The following is a 15489-nucleotide window of genomic DNA, read 5'->3' as shown; positions in this document are numbered from 1 at the left end:
CTAAAAAAATTCACCAATTTTAATTTTATTTTCAATTTACTTTATCTATTTAAAATAAAAATAAAAATCTGTAATCTAAATATTATTTTATTATTTTTAAATATAACATCTGTAATTATTTATATCTCTTAAAAATCAATAAAACATGATAAATAAACAAGAAAGTACCTTATTTGACATTTTAAAATAATTTTTGATATCTCTTAAAAATCAATAAAACGTGATAAATAAACAAGAACGTACCTTATTTGACATTTTAAAATAATTTTTGTATTTTTAAAACCTTAGAAGCCTCACTCAAGCCTCACATGGAGGTAGCTAATTAGGTTTGTTAGGGCAAAGGTGCAGAGGTGTTAGAACAATTCAATGACGGCCATATGAGAATGTTCTTTTTTACGATTTAAGTTTTCATGACATTTATTCGAGGATGCTGATGAAATGGTTTCTGGGAAACGGGTGAACGAGGCGAGCCAAAAAAACGCTCTCTAAAACACTTCACATATATGAGCCACTGGACATGAGAAATAGTATACAAAACCTTTCGATCAGTTTTTGAAGTAGATTAAGTAGTATCAGTCCAAATCATATCATACAGAATGCCATGGAAGCGACCACACGAGAGCTGCCCACATAAAACTAAATGTTGGAAGCTTATCTCACATTGTAAAGAGGCAATTCCAGGGTTCAATCAATAATTCCAGGGTTTTAGTAGGGTTCTGGCAACGCTGTAGTTGGCGTGAAGCAGCCAATAATGGCAGTGGCAATACGCAGACATATTTCCAGGTATTTTGCTGCAATTCTTTCCACTCCAAAGTCCCTTTCAACTCCATTTCTGTTGCTAAATAAGAAATATAGTTATCAGTATCATCATTACAAGCTCCCCCAAACAACATTACCTGCCTTTGTTTCTGTTTCTTCATGCATTCGCTACTGCACGGTGCAGAATAATCTTCAACCCGGCAATGAGATGCAGGACCATCTTCACCCCGATGAATTGCAGAAAAAGATAAAACGCAACAATGAATTGGTGGATAAAACAGATTCTGTTGAGGAATTTGAAGAGGTGGATTGGGACAAAATTTATGGGGTCATCCACCAATATGGCAGTTCGCCAGATTTAGAGAATGCACTGGATGAACTCGATTTGACATTGAAGTATCCTTTCATGAAATGGGTGCTTGAGAGACTTGCTCAGTCGGAGAAATTGGCTTTTAGGTTTTTACTGTGGGCAGTCAGACAGCCAACGTATGCGCCCAACCTTGATGTCTATGCTATTATGGTTAGGATTCTCACCGATTCTCATAGGCTCACTGATATGCTGACATTGATCATGGAGTTAAGACAAGAGGGTTGCTCATTCACGCCCAAAGGATTTGTGGTCGTCATGGGCTTGTATGGGTATGCAGGTATGGCTGACAGAGCATTGGAGGCGTTTCATAGAATGGAGAGGCTCTGCTGCAAGCCCACTGCTCCTGCCTACAATGCTTTGCTCACAGTCCTGTGCAAAGCCCAGAAGATGAAGCTTGCTAATGAAATATATGATCGAATGCTTAAGTATCGGTGTGTTCCCAATTCAATGACTTACAGCATTCTAATGGATGGGTGGTTGAAATGCGGTGAAGTGAAACAAGCCCAATGGCTTTTGAAAAAGTCCATGAAGCGCAAAGCCTTCCCTTGCCCGGAATCAATCGCATTTCTGGTGAATTCTATGTGCAGAGAAGGATCAGAAGTCGACCATGCATTTAACATAGTGATAAAATTGGCTAATAATGGATGCCCTCTTAATACGTCTGTTTTTAACACTCTTATTAGGAAGTACTGCCAGTTTCGCAAAAGAGAACAAGTGTTTCAGATATGTGAATATATGGAAGGCTTGGGTTTGCCTCCAGACAATGTGACCTATGCTCTGCTTACTCGATTATTTGTAGCCAAATTGGAGAAAGTAAGAGAAATCCTGGATACTATGACCAAGAAAGGCCTCAAACACGATGCGCACACGCTTCATGGATTCATTGCTGCTCTTTGCCGGAGGAGGCGGCTTAATGAGGCCTGCAAGGTTTTTGAAAGTATGCTAAAGAATAATTTTAAGCCCGACGTGGGCACCTATACATTGCTGTTTAAGGGACTTTGCGTAGGTGATAGAGCTCAAGATGCCTTGAGGTTTTTCCGTGAGATGGAGAAAAGGTGCATTGTTCCTAACATTGAAATGTTCTCCATACTAATACGTGGACTTTGTAAACAGGGTAATATTGATGAGGCTTTCAATCTGTTTAATGAGTTGGATGAAATGAATATCATTCCAGACATTGGTACCTACAGAATAGTTGAGAAAAGTCTTATCAAAGCACGCAGAAAGGACGAAGCCGAAAAGCTTTTACATCGCATGCTTCTGAAGGGTTACAATCAAAAGTTAAGGCTGCATGTTCCACCTAAGGCTTTAAACGAGATTTTGGATAATTATAGATGACTTATAATATTTTGGGGCTATCTGCATGTTGGACAATGTTGGGCATATCCAGTCTCAAGTTGCAAGAATATTCAGATTGAATCCAATGAAAAATAGCTTTGGAAACTTGCTTCCCCCTGCTTACTTCAGTTCTGGGAAGATTGATTTGGGCCAGATACCTACGTTAACAGCATAAGTGTATCAGAAATTGAAAAAGGATGCAAAATGACAACATAGATGACACTAGTTTGCAGAAATTCAGAAGCCACTGTTGGCAACCAAACAACATCTGCAGATGTGATTTGATTTATCAATTCTGATCAGGTGACTTTGGCCATTGGAAACGATAAGTGATGCATTGTATTACCTCATTAAAACAGCATCATGTTTTTTGCCAATGCTTTCTCATTGCGTGTAAAAAAAATCACTTTCTTTCATAATGGCAGATTGCAATTCCAAGGGACAGTTTTGATGGTCTATCTGAACGCCTTCTTCTATTGTAAGTGATGTGAGAAAATTTCTAAAAGCAGCATTTGGAGGTTTCGGGGATAATTTTACATTCATATTGAAGGTAGATTTATTTGTGGGGATAGACTTGCCATTTGAGTGCTAGCTTTGACGAGAGCATTCATGCTATTAAGATGTGCAGTGACAAAGTTCTTATCAATTTCAAATTCAGTTCGCAGCAAATGACTTTGCAGAGAAGTGTGTTTATATATTAATGGAGGACATCCACGGTATGTTTAGATGTATAACAAGGGTGCTGCCAAAGTAATAAACATTCTTTACATGGGAAGTCTCTGCAGCCTGTTTGAGGCTTGGGATGTCTGTGATTCTGTAGCATGTCTAATCTGTGGCATGTGCAGATAAAATTTTCTTTTCCTTAGCGCTGATCTTTGTGATATGCTACTATGTACCAGTGGTCATGCATATGTAAACTCTTTGGCAATGTAACTTATTTTTTTTGCAGAAGTGTTGAATTCAAGGGCAGTTTGAATCAATATGCAAATTTGATCCCTTTGTCTGGCATTGACATAAATGGGACTATATATTTTATAAAGGAAATTCCAAGAATTTGTGCATTTATGCAATAGTGTCTGCATTTGGGTAAAAGATGATTCCTTCATATTCAACTCGCAACCACTTTATGATGTCTTCCTTGGTAATCTGTGTTAAATGCCAATACAATACTTGGGCTCTCTTTCTCGTCATGATTTGGTATCCTAATATCTTTGATTTTACATAGAAGCACATAGTATCCAAGGGATCATAGCTGTAAAATAAAGAAAGTAGAGTTACATGCTTACCAAATTGCTAAGTAGGACTCCATTGTAAGATTGGAGCACCCAACCAATGAAACAAACGTCGCAAGAGTAGCCATTTTGGTATAGTTCTAATAATCATACTGGAAGGAAATTTTACAATCAAAAGAATCAACATAGATGGTATCCTGGTATGGCTTACATACAAGTAACTCTTCGACTCACATGATCCATAAATCATTGTAATCTCAGATTCCAAAACAAAAGCAATCCGTCTCACAAATATGCTTTCATAGCTATATTCCTTAACGTTGAGACTTATAGAGCTTTCTCTTCTTTAAGAATAATATACCATTCAATTTCTTTGTTTTGCTAACTCCAAAACATATTGTAGTATACCAGGTTACGTCATTAAATACAAGTGAGAAAAGCATGGACAAAAATTAATAAGCTTTCAACAACCATAAGAGTTAAACAACCTTGCAAAGGAATCACACGATCAAGTTCTTGAGTAATTCTTAGTTTTGAAGTTTGGAGTAAGATAAGATGAGGTAAGATAATTTTATTAATGTCCAACAATTTAATCAATTGATTGAATTTAAGCTTCTGCAATCCATAATCTGAGTTTTTAGAAATATTTTCAGAACAATCACATTAGAAGCTTGGAGTAAGATAAGATGAGGTAAGATAATTTTATTATTGTCCAACAAATGACCATAAATAGGTCAATGGGACTGAAGGATGCAACCAGTATGAGTACAATGTGGGAGTGCAAGTGCAGCACCTAGAAAAATGCCAAAACTAAATCAAGGATAGAATGAAATGAAGTAAAAGAACATACAATAATAGGATAGCCTCATAAACATGTATATAACTGAATCATGTGGAAGGCTAAGTGAATAAGTCCAGGGCTGGAGGTCGATAATATCAAGAATGCTTGACGCTAATAGTCAAGGATGAGGGGGGCGGCAATGGTGTTGGCTCGCTATCGGAGTCCCTTGGATCCAACGAGGAGTCTGGCTACATGATCCTGGGGGGATGCAGGAGCGAGGGATACTCTTAACATCCGAGGCCAAAGGAAAGAGGCTCTGGGTAAGTGTCTGGCTGCCACGCTGAGGTTGGGAAGGAACCCATCTGGTGGGGGGGGCCTTGTTTGGGAACCGTCTGACATTAAAACCTCTAACATTTTGAGTGTGCTCTGGATAAGTGTCTGGCTGCTACACTGAGGTTGGGAAGGAACCCATCGGGTGTGGGGGGCGGGGACCTTGTTTGGGAACCGTCTGACATTAAACCCTCTAACATTTTGAGTGTGCTCTGGATAAGTGTCTGGCTGCCACACTGAGGTTGGGAAGGAACCCATCGGGTGGGAGGGTGGGGGTGACCTTGTTTGGGAACCGTCTGACATTAAACCCTCTAACATTTTCAGTGTGAGTGAACTGATGTGATGTTCGACACCTCCGCAACAGTCTCGAGGGTATTGGTTGGTTTCCCAAAGGGGAGGCGGGGCTTGAGGGGATACTTGAAGTCTGACTACTCTACTTTTGGGAATACCCTTGAACTCAACTTGTCGTTTGTTGCTTCACTCAGTTGGGTCAACCTGAAAGTATGATGTGATCGTCTGAATCTGAGATCTGTGTCTAAATATCTCCCTGATGAAGAGGGCTAGGCATCTCTGGTCAGGATACTGGAAAAAGGTAGGGAGGGATCCTCCAGATTCTCCATATAGGCAATGCTATCGTCCTTTGATCTCATAGTATATGGGACAACAAAAAAATGCGGTGCATCTCGGTCTCCGGCTCCTATAGGTGGCACAATTGGCAGACCCTGTTAGATCATGATATATGGTGATCCATCTCCAACCAAAGTCGATGGGACCCAACTCGAAGCTGCCCTAGTGGGATCCTGAGTGAGTGCATCTAGTGTCTCCGAGTATAAGGGGAGTGGACAATGAGGCCATCCTGCAGCTCCAAAAAATGCTCTAGTAAAATAGAACATCAATCCAAAAGAATAACTATGTCTGAAAAGCTAAGGTGGAGAATGTTGGACTCTATCATAGAGGAAAACAATTATGAAGGGGAAAGAAATCTGACTGTATATACTATAGAATAAGGACACATATTCAGGGTTGTTATTTGTACCCCAACCCCCTGACCTCTTACAAGTAGAAATTCCTGTCTCTTGGAATCTTTAAACCATATGGTACAGAGTAAATTTTCAAAAATCATTATATACCAGGCAAGAAAACACGCGAGGGACAATGGAAAATATTAAAACTTTAGGCCATCATTCGAGCAAAAAATTGTGTGTAAATGTGTTTAACCATGAGCGTAATGTACAACTCTCGACTTCAACACTAATCTTCTCACTAGGTGGATTTATGTAAGCAATTTCATCAATGAATATAATGGAAGGGGCATTCTTCTTTGCTTCTGCAAACTCCCTTTTGAGTCTGGCCACTCTTTCACTGACGAGGATACGTATTACTGCAGGTCCTATTACCAGAAACAACGAACAGCAATACAGGGCATTTCTGGCCAAAATCCATACAAAATAGAAAATGCGCCAGGAGCACTTTCTGATGAGTGTTTCCTGTTTTTAGATGATTACACAAAAGACATTAAATGTTTCTGTTGGTTGTTTCTGACTGGTGCAAGAAACAACCGACATACAATGTATGAAACATAAAAAAATGATAAAAAATCCTTTAAACTAAAATAAAAAACCTTAAATGTGAAAGTCATAATAAGTTCTGAGAAATATCATGCCCTTCACTTTTTTCTCTACATCTGAGTTGTGAGGCTTGGAGGTTGGAGTTTGGACGCTGGAGCTTTTTCCTTTTGCAACCAAACCTGACACTTGGACCTTGCGCAGCTTCAGTGATTTTGCAGATGGAGGGAGTTTCCAGTGTTATCCCTTGGGGACAGTATTTGTTATACACGTACTTTTGTCCAATGTTATCCCTTGCGTACAGTATTTGTTATACATGAACTTTTTTGGAGAGATTGACTATGGAATCTGGATATGATAGCTAGTGTGATGCTAAGCTCAATGTTCCACCAATTTTCTGGGACAGGGCAGAGGGCAGTGTGGGTGCAGGTGCAGGGAAAGGCCCAAGGGGGACATGTGGAGCACCCAAAAATTTTAGGAAAATTCAGGGGGATGGGGGATGTCAAGTTTTCTAGCATAGGGGTCACCGCCTATAAAATTATAAAATATAAAAATAATAATGATAAGTCCCCAACAATAACAATTCATCCCATGCAAATTCATTATTGTGCAATCTAGTGGAAATGCTACAATCCTGCCAATTCTGAATTTCTAGAAATTGTAAGGCTACTGAATTCTAAATGGGATATGAAATTGTACTTTCTCCATATGAAGTCCGACGAGGTTGGAACCACTCTCAAGCATCCTCTGAAACAATCAATGGTAATGTTAAAAATTTAAGGAAAAAGATTCTATTATTAATATTATCATTAATTACCAAGGTCCTAAATTCCCCGAAGCTCTATCCCTTATTATTATTATTATTTTAAATCTTAATGGATTGACTATCCTTTTACTTTAAGAATTTAATATTATCATTAATTACCAAGGTCCTAGACTCCTCAAAGCTCTATCCCATTTTTTATATCTTCATGGGTTGATAGACAAAAAATCTAGGAGGAGTGCCTAGGCATCCCCCTTTTGGGGGAGGTGGGGCTTAGATGTCCCCCTTTTGGGGAAACACATCCCCCACTCTAGGGAAATGTTTTCCCATGTGTTTCCTTGAGTTTCCTCAAAATGGGGATGTGGGGTAACGTTTCCCCATGTGTCCCCCCATCCTTAGAGCATGGGTAATGTAAGGGCATGCCCCCTAGCTTGGGGGACATGTCCTCATGGAACGCTAGCTAAGCTATTGGTGATCTTTTGCATTGTACCTATGGTGGTGGAATCAATGATTGATTTTGAACTTGCAACTGTTGGGAGTACTGATGAATACCAGGGGCAGGGTTGTTGGATTCTCTCAGATATAGAGAGTTGACCGCGATGAGGTTGTTACTTTAGTTATTAGCAATTTTGAGGTGCATGAGAGGGTTTCCCATGTTCACATTTGACGATGAATCTTTTGTTCTTGTTGCTCCTTTTCCCTCGAGCTTGATATTTTGGGATTGATAAGTTAAGATGTGAGTAGATTTCATCTTGTACTTTGATGGATCTGATCCACTTGTCTTGGTCTTGTATGGAGATGTGATTATATTTGTAGGATGTTTTGAGAAGCTCTTGATGTGGTGCTAGAGGGTTTTGGCTTGTGATGATAACTTTAGGGATGGTGGAGTTTTTCATAGGTTATTGTTGATGTCTTCCCTCTTTTGGAGTGATTTCAAAGTTCAATCGGAAGTAGTGATCCAAGGTCATGATTCTTTAGTTTCACAAATGGTCATTGTTCATTTGGAGCTCCTCGCAAAGGGGAAGAGGAAGTGGCTTGGTTTGATGGTATAAACCAAGTTACCTTGTATTCTTCTTGCATGTTCACCACCCAAAGGGTGAGTTGCAAATTGCTTCGATTTTGAGTTGTGTAGACCTGTACTTTTGCAAAGTAGATATGATGTTCTATCAAGATGGAGTACTGTTCTTTTATCTTTGTGGAGGCATTGGAGTTACAAGATGCAATTTTAGAGGGGGTTGATGGGTTCTAGAAAAAACAATTTTCTCATAAAGTGGGAGGGTTTTCTTTTGGATTACTCCAAAAGTGTTTTCACTTTCCTAGGAGAGCACCATGTCCCTTGGCCTCTTGGTGATGCTTCATGGACACATGGATGGCTTTGTTTGGGTGGATGCTTGACCTTGGTTAGAGTGTTGGTATGGCTCTCTTGCCTAAGTTACACAAGGTTACATGGGAGTGGGAGCGAAAGCAGGGAGTGAGAGCGGGAGCGACATTTTCAGAAGCTCTCGGTTTGGGGGCGATTTTTTATATAATATATATATTTTTATATTTTGATGCATATATGTCAACAAAAGCATGGAGAATGATGAATTAGATATAAAAATTATAAAAACATAGATTGAACCATATAACATCAATCATCTAGAAGCTATGAAACCGGATTCGTCCAAAACCCTGGACGAATCCCGAATCGGACGAATCGGACACGATTCTGTCCTGACACGTGTCACTCTGCACGGATTCGTCGTGTCATCTTGGGGCACGTCGTGTCCAGGGCGTGTTCGAAAAAGGGAAAACGTGTCACGAAATTTGAGAACGAGTCCTGGTTTCCGGTTAGTTTTTCGGGCTGCTGCTAGGTTAAAAAGCGCTGTTGTGTCTCCCATTTGACCGCAATTGCAAAGGAAACACTGAAACAGCGATTTGGCAAACCCGATTCACCAGTTGCAGCGAGGAGGACCGCATTGCAGGTTAGTTTGCAATTCACTGTTTTCGTTTTCAGTTGTGTACAGCCGCCAGCATGAATACCACCAAGCCGGCAAGCCCACGATTAATCTCTTACTAAGTTACTGGTATATATATATATATATAATTATATACCAAGTTGGTGAAGATTAGAACGAGCAGACATCAATGTATAACAACCTTGCAAACAGCCCATGAAAAAAAAGCATGAAACATAAAACAGGTAAATGGTTGAGGTAGGAAATATGAAAGTAAAGCAAATGCTAAAGAGAAACAAAGGGAAATGTGACAATGCATCCTGAACAGATTTTGATGGATATGTCTGGCCCATATCAGTCATTACAGGAGCTAAAAGGAAGAGACCATAGAGATAGGATAATGCTACAAAGGATGCAAGATAATCAGCAAGTTGAAACTAACAGAATTCGGGCATTGAAGCGGGCCATCAAAAACAGTTTCCATGAGAATCTGTAGTGGATGGATTGAAATCAAATATCAATAAGAAGATAACATGCGGGACAACAGATAAAAATGCATATCAGAAGTTAAAGAATCTGAGCAGATACTATCCTTTGAGTAAGCAGGGCAAAACAATAACTTCTGCCAATTAACTAGAAGTTAATGAATTTGAACAGATACAAAACTTTGGGTAAGTGGGTCAAAGCAATAACTTCTGCCAATTGACTAGATTAAACCATAAATGAGTCTCGGTAGAAAAAATTTCAGGCACCCATCTGCAACTCAATAAATATTGGCAACTTTTATATTGAAATTATGTGATTAATGGTTAACAAATTTGGCACCCTCATGTTCCATACAGAAATATATGAAGGACATCAGACATGCAAGCTAAGCAAGATTTTGCTTGCACACAAATCTAGATAAACCAACATACATTACCTGAAGAAGCTTCAGATTGTTGAGAAATCAATATAAATTAAAATTTGTATAAGAAATATGCTAATATCTAATTTTTAATGTATATATATATATATATATATATATATTATAAATTTATATATATATATATATATTTTTTTAATAAAATAATATATAACGTGTCCTGTTCCGGGGGTCAGCGTGTCCCGAATCCGACACCACGAATCCCGAATCCTACGTGTCCCGAATCCCCGTGTCAGGTGACTTAGTCTAGAAGTTATCATCTTCATCAATCATGTCCACAAGTTAGTAACATACAACATATTGAGTCCCATGATTCATCAATCTTAAAGTTTCAAGCTTTCAAAATTCAATATATAACATTTATCATAGTTGATCACCAAAGTTTACTTGTAAGCTAAGTGTAACCATTACAACAAAGAATATTTAACATGACATGAAATGAAACAACTTTCAACTTTCATGAAGCATCATATTCATAATTCATTACCAATGAGTTATAATTGCCTTTTTCAAACTTAAACTGTCATATATTGTTTACAAAAAATATCATAATAAATATGAAAGAGTCAACAATAATAAAAACTACTAGAAACTAGAAAAGACAAGTAAATCTATTATCTATAGCTTCCTCTTGCTGCCACGAGAAATGTCTAATTTCTGAGCAGGGGACCGTGGTATTGGTGGTCTTCTAGGAGTCTCCTCCTGCACAGTCGCACGACCAGAACCAGAAGGCACATGCCCTCCACGTGAGGATGTAGATGGAGGTGGCAGCAACAAAGGAAAAGATGTTGGAACTCGAGCACTGACACTGCTACTGGATGGTGGGGGTGGCATGGTTGTTGTTGCTTCATCATCATCTCTCAAAAGTTCTGCTTCCAATTTTTCAAGATGTATAGTGCCATCCTCCAAATTATGGTTCTCTGAGTGGTTTTCCTAAATTTTATATGTTGGATCCTCATAAGCCCGATCATAATAATGGCTCAACAGCCTCAAGTTGTAGTGCACATAAACCAAGCTTTCTGCCTGGTTTTCATTGACTGTTTTTCTCAAATTATGTATGGAGATGTAGGTGCTACAACACCTCTCTGCAGAAGAAGTATTTACAACCTGTGAGAGAACTTTTTTTGCCAGTTTTGGCAAAAGTCCCATGCCGCCATATGCTTTTGTTAATTTTAGGTATGTTCTATGCTTAGAGCAATTTATTTCAATTTTCACAGTTAGCTCCATATTTTTTCCAGATTAGCAATCACATCAGCATTAAAGTAAATTGCAGATAGAACATAAACATAAATTGCAGAAGACAAGCCAAGACAAGAGGACACAAGATGTGGCGCTAGCCAGGGACAAACCCCAATGTGGGGAAACCCTTGATTAATTCTTCTTATATGTTCTTCAATAGTTCAACAGAGAGAGAGAGAGAGATAGTACGTTTACAACAGAAGTCAACACCTTGACTTATCTAGATAAGAGCATAGATCATCTCTAAGAAGATGATACATGAGATCAGTTGAAGACATGCTGCTTCAACTAATTCTCCAAGTTGACTCCTTCACCTATCGTTGTGCTGCATTTTGTCATCATGTTGCATGCACCTCACCGCGTTGCACCATGCTGCACCCATCATCACTATGCTGCATCTCATCACAGTTCATTAATCATGACTGTACCCATCACTATACTGCATTATCTGCCATTGCTGCAACATGTTGCCATCCTGACCTATGTGTTAGTTGCACCTTGCTTGCTTGTTGTCCCTTGCTTGCTTGTTGTTCCTAGCATGCTTGTTGTTCTTAGCATGCTTGTTGTTGCATGCTAGTTGTCCCTTGCATGCTAGCTGTAACATTGCATGCTAGCTGTAACATTGCATGCTTCATGTATTTGCTGTTAAGTACCATACAACTATCCCAATGTTAGTTAGCTGTCCCTTGCATGCTGCTCTCCTTCGGAGACAAATCCTCCAGCTGTTTCGGCAGTTCCCAGCAGTTCTAGTAGTTCCGGCTGTTCTAGCAGTTCCCAACAGTTCTGGTAGTTCCGGCTGTTCCCGGTAGTTCCGACAGTGCCGGTTGTTCCAGGCAGTTCCGGCAGCTCCGACAGCTCCGGCTGTTCTAGCTTTTCCGGCAGTTCTAGATTTTCCGGCAGTTTCGACATTTACTTGCTTTTCCGGCTTTTTCGGATTTTCCGGCAGTTCCAGATTTTCCGGCAGTTCTAGCTTTTCCAGCTTTTCCGACAGTTCCGGCTTTTCTGATAGTTCTGGCTTTTTCGATAGTTCCGGCTTTTTCGACTTTTTCGACTTTTCTGACAGTTCTGGGTTTCTGCCCTTTGAATCAGGGCAACGTTATTCCTTAGGATCTCTCTTCCTACTAAAACCCAAAGACAAGTAGAGAAAGGAAGAGATCCCAAGTGTGTTGAAATGACTTGAAGGCCACCTCTATTTATAATAAAACGTTGAGCACATGTGGGGTTTATTTGGTTGCTGGCCGACCTTGACGAATTGTCTTATAACGCAAATAAATTCATAACTCCATGACTACTTATCGGAATCGGATGATCTTTAGATCAATCCTACACCTCTCGATGAGAGGGATCCAAGAAAAATATCAGCTGCTATAAATAAGATGACCCACATGGATTTTGGCCCTAGTTGCCAATTTTAACACTCCCTCTCAACTAGGGAGAATTCCATCCATTGATCCATATGTCTGACTGTACTATATCTGCTATCAGTGCCCTGCACTACTCTGCTCTGCTCTGCTTTGATCTGTTGAGCTCTGCTCTGCGTTGCTCTGCTCTGCTCTGCTGAACCATGAAGAAGAAGAATTGATCGAGGTCTCATACCATTCTCTACTGACCCGAAGTCAGTTTCATCTGAAGAGAGTGTGTCACATCACTCTTACTGACCCGAAGTCGGTTTTATTGATCCCAAATCAATATCACAATAGAGTGTCTCAAACCACTCATACTGATCCTAGATCAGTTTCATTGATCCCAGGTCAATGGAGGTCATCCTAGCATAGGGAGTACGGTAGGTACAACGATGCGTCCATCGATAGTACTACTATGGTCCCTATCCTCATTTCCCTGCTCATTGATCAGATGAGAGGTACTTGCCATGAGTCCCAGACTGCATGGGTAGGATGCTTTGACAGGAGAACTAATCATCCTATCCACAGGAGAATGAATCATCCTATCAGTGGATGCCACGGAGAACTAATCATCCTGGCCCACAGGAGAACTAATCATCCTGTTCCACAGTCGCCATGGAGAACAAATCATCCTGGCCCACAGGGGAACTAATCATTCTGTTCCATAGTCGCCACGGAGAACAAATCATCCTGGCCCACAGGAGAACTAATCATCCTGTTCCACAGTTGCCACGGGAGAACTAATCATCCTGGCCCACAGGAGAACTAATCATCCTGTTCCACAGTTTCCACGGGAGAACTAATCATCCCGGCCCACAAAAGAACTAATCATCCTGTTCATAGCACACCACCAGGGGAGGGTGAGTCGCCAAGTGGTTGTATGTTGCTCCAGTAAGTACCCCAAGCCCCCCAGAGCTCCCAGAGCTCAATGCATGCAACATGCAGGACCCTTATAAGAAGTTCTCTCAACGACTTCAAGTTGTTTGGAAAAGTCACAGATTTGACCTTTCCCTGGGGCTTTGAGAAAATGTCTGCGACCTGTACATCAGTCTCAATGCGATGGAGCCTCATCGCTCATCAACTTACCATATCGCAGATAAGGCAGTATCTGATGTCTATCTGCTGGAGCAATCTCGAATACGGGATTCCTCAATAATCGAATCCCCCCTCTGGTTGTCACAAAGAATCATAGTTGTATTCATCATGTGTACAAATAGCTCACTTAAGAGCTTCTGCAACCATGCAGCTTCACACGAGATCATACTCGTAGCTATGTATTCGGTGTCGGTGGTGCTTATAGCAACCGACTTCTGCTTCCTGCTCATCCATGATATCGAAGCAAAATCCAAAGATAACCAACACTGAGAAGTGATCTAGTGATCCTCCACATTGCCTGCCTAGTCAGCGTTCGAATAATCATGCAGTTTCATATTTCCGGGAGTGTATCTCAATCCATGAGAGATTGTGCCCCGAAGATATCTCAAAATATTCTTGGCACCAATCCAGTGAGGCTCAACCAAATATGAGCTCACCATGCTAACTGCAAAACATATGTCCGGATGGAAGTTCACCAAGAACATTAACGCAAATGAGTTTATGAAACTCAGAGGCATTTCCCAAATCTGGTTCGACATCACTACCATATAACTTCTGAAAGTTAAGATCCTCGAGGTAGTCACAGGCTTGCAATTTATCATTCCACATCCAAAATCCAACTCCCTCTTACTTCTGCAAATGAGAGGCTCTACACTTGTCAGAAATAGGTCATCCTCATAAGGTGCCAGTATGAGAGGTCTATCATCCACAACCTTTGGGTAATGGTTTGGATCGGTTTCACTCCTAGTGAATTTCAGCTTCATCAGACAACTATCAATCCTCTCATATTACGCCTAGGGTGTTTTTCTTCAAGCCATAGAGGGCTTTCTTCCACCTGTATACATGAGATTCCCGATCATGAATCTCAAACTCCTCGGGTTGTTCCAAACCTGTGGACCTGCTGCATGAGGGGAATGGTTCTCTTATAAGATTTTCTTTCAGTACATCTCAGACATGTACCTTCATGCTCTTCTTGAATTTAGGCATCCCTATCATCATCTGACTCACATCGCGTAGGGCCCCATAGGTAGACCTCTGGTGTTATAGATGCGATATGTCAATTGAGATGATCCCCAATGGAACATCCTGCAACTTGATACAAATTGCCAACCCTGAACCCATGAGAAAAAGCATCTTTGAAAATTATATTTTTTAACACGTACCTTTCTATTGATGAATGCCACCATGAAACCTTTGACTTCCATTTCCGAGATGGACACCAAGTTCTTCTTGCGATCAGGTACATAAAATAGATTCTGTAAATGAATCAAGTTACCCTTATTCAATTGAGAGTTAACATTTCCTACACCCTTTCCGGGATAGGTGGCATCGGCTCCAAGTCTAATCCCACGATTGTTTCCATCTCTACCAAATTAGAGAGTGCACTCTCTAATTTGCTACAATCTATAAGCCAGATTCCCAAAGAAATTGAAGGAGAGGGCCAATACAAGATAACGCTTCTTTATCTTATCAGAAACAACATTTGATTCTTCATACCTGGGGTTCCTTGCTTTCTATGAAGAGTCGGCCATTTCCTTGATGACCTGCATTACCTGTCATTCCTTTGATCATTGAAGATGTCCCTGGAATGATTGTTATCATCATCAAGTGATGTGTCCCTGCCATTCGGACACTCCTTTGCATAATGGCCGAACTAGTTATTTGCCTTTCCTTCCACCCTAAGATCCGGTCTTCCAATGAAATGATCTTTAGGTAGGCCATATTCCGCTGCGCCATTCTGATAATATTCTA

General features: G+C 40.3%; 1 protein-coding gene across 1 annotated transcript; it reads left to right on the top strand.

Moving 5' to 3' along the window:
* Window positions 1–305: 305 nt before the first annotated feature.
* On the top strand, window positions 306–3113 carry LOC149173160 (uncharacterized). The gene is made up of 2 exons (XM_089424524.1): window positions 306–783; window positions 944–3113. Exon 2 carries the CDS (start codon window positions 968–970, stop codon window positions 2465–2467), a length of 1500 nt encoding a protein of 499 aa, XP_089280650.1. The 5' UTR covers window positions 306–783; window positions 944–967; the 3' UTR covers window positions 2468–3113.
* Window positions 3114–15489: the final 12376 nt, after the last annotated feature.

The sequence above is a fragment of the Pinus tabuliformis genome, chromosome 4_2 (genome assembly GCF_031772625.1).
Source record: "Pinus tabuliformis cultivar Carrire ecotype Pingquan chromosome 4_2, CPIR1, whole genome shotgun sequence".
Classification (NCBI taxonomy): Eukaryota; Viridiplantae; Streptophyta; class Pinopsida; order Pinales; family Pinaceae; genus Pinus; species Pinus tabuliformis.
This window is presented reverse-complemented; position numbering and strand designations above follow the sequence as displayed.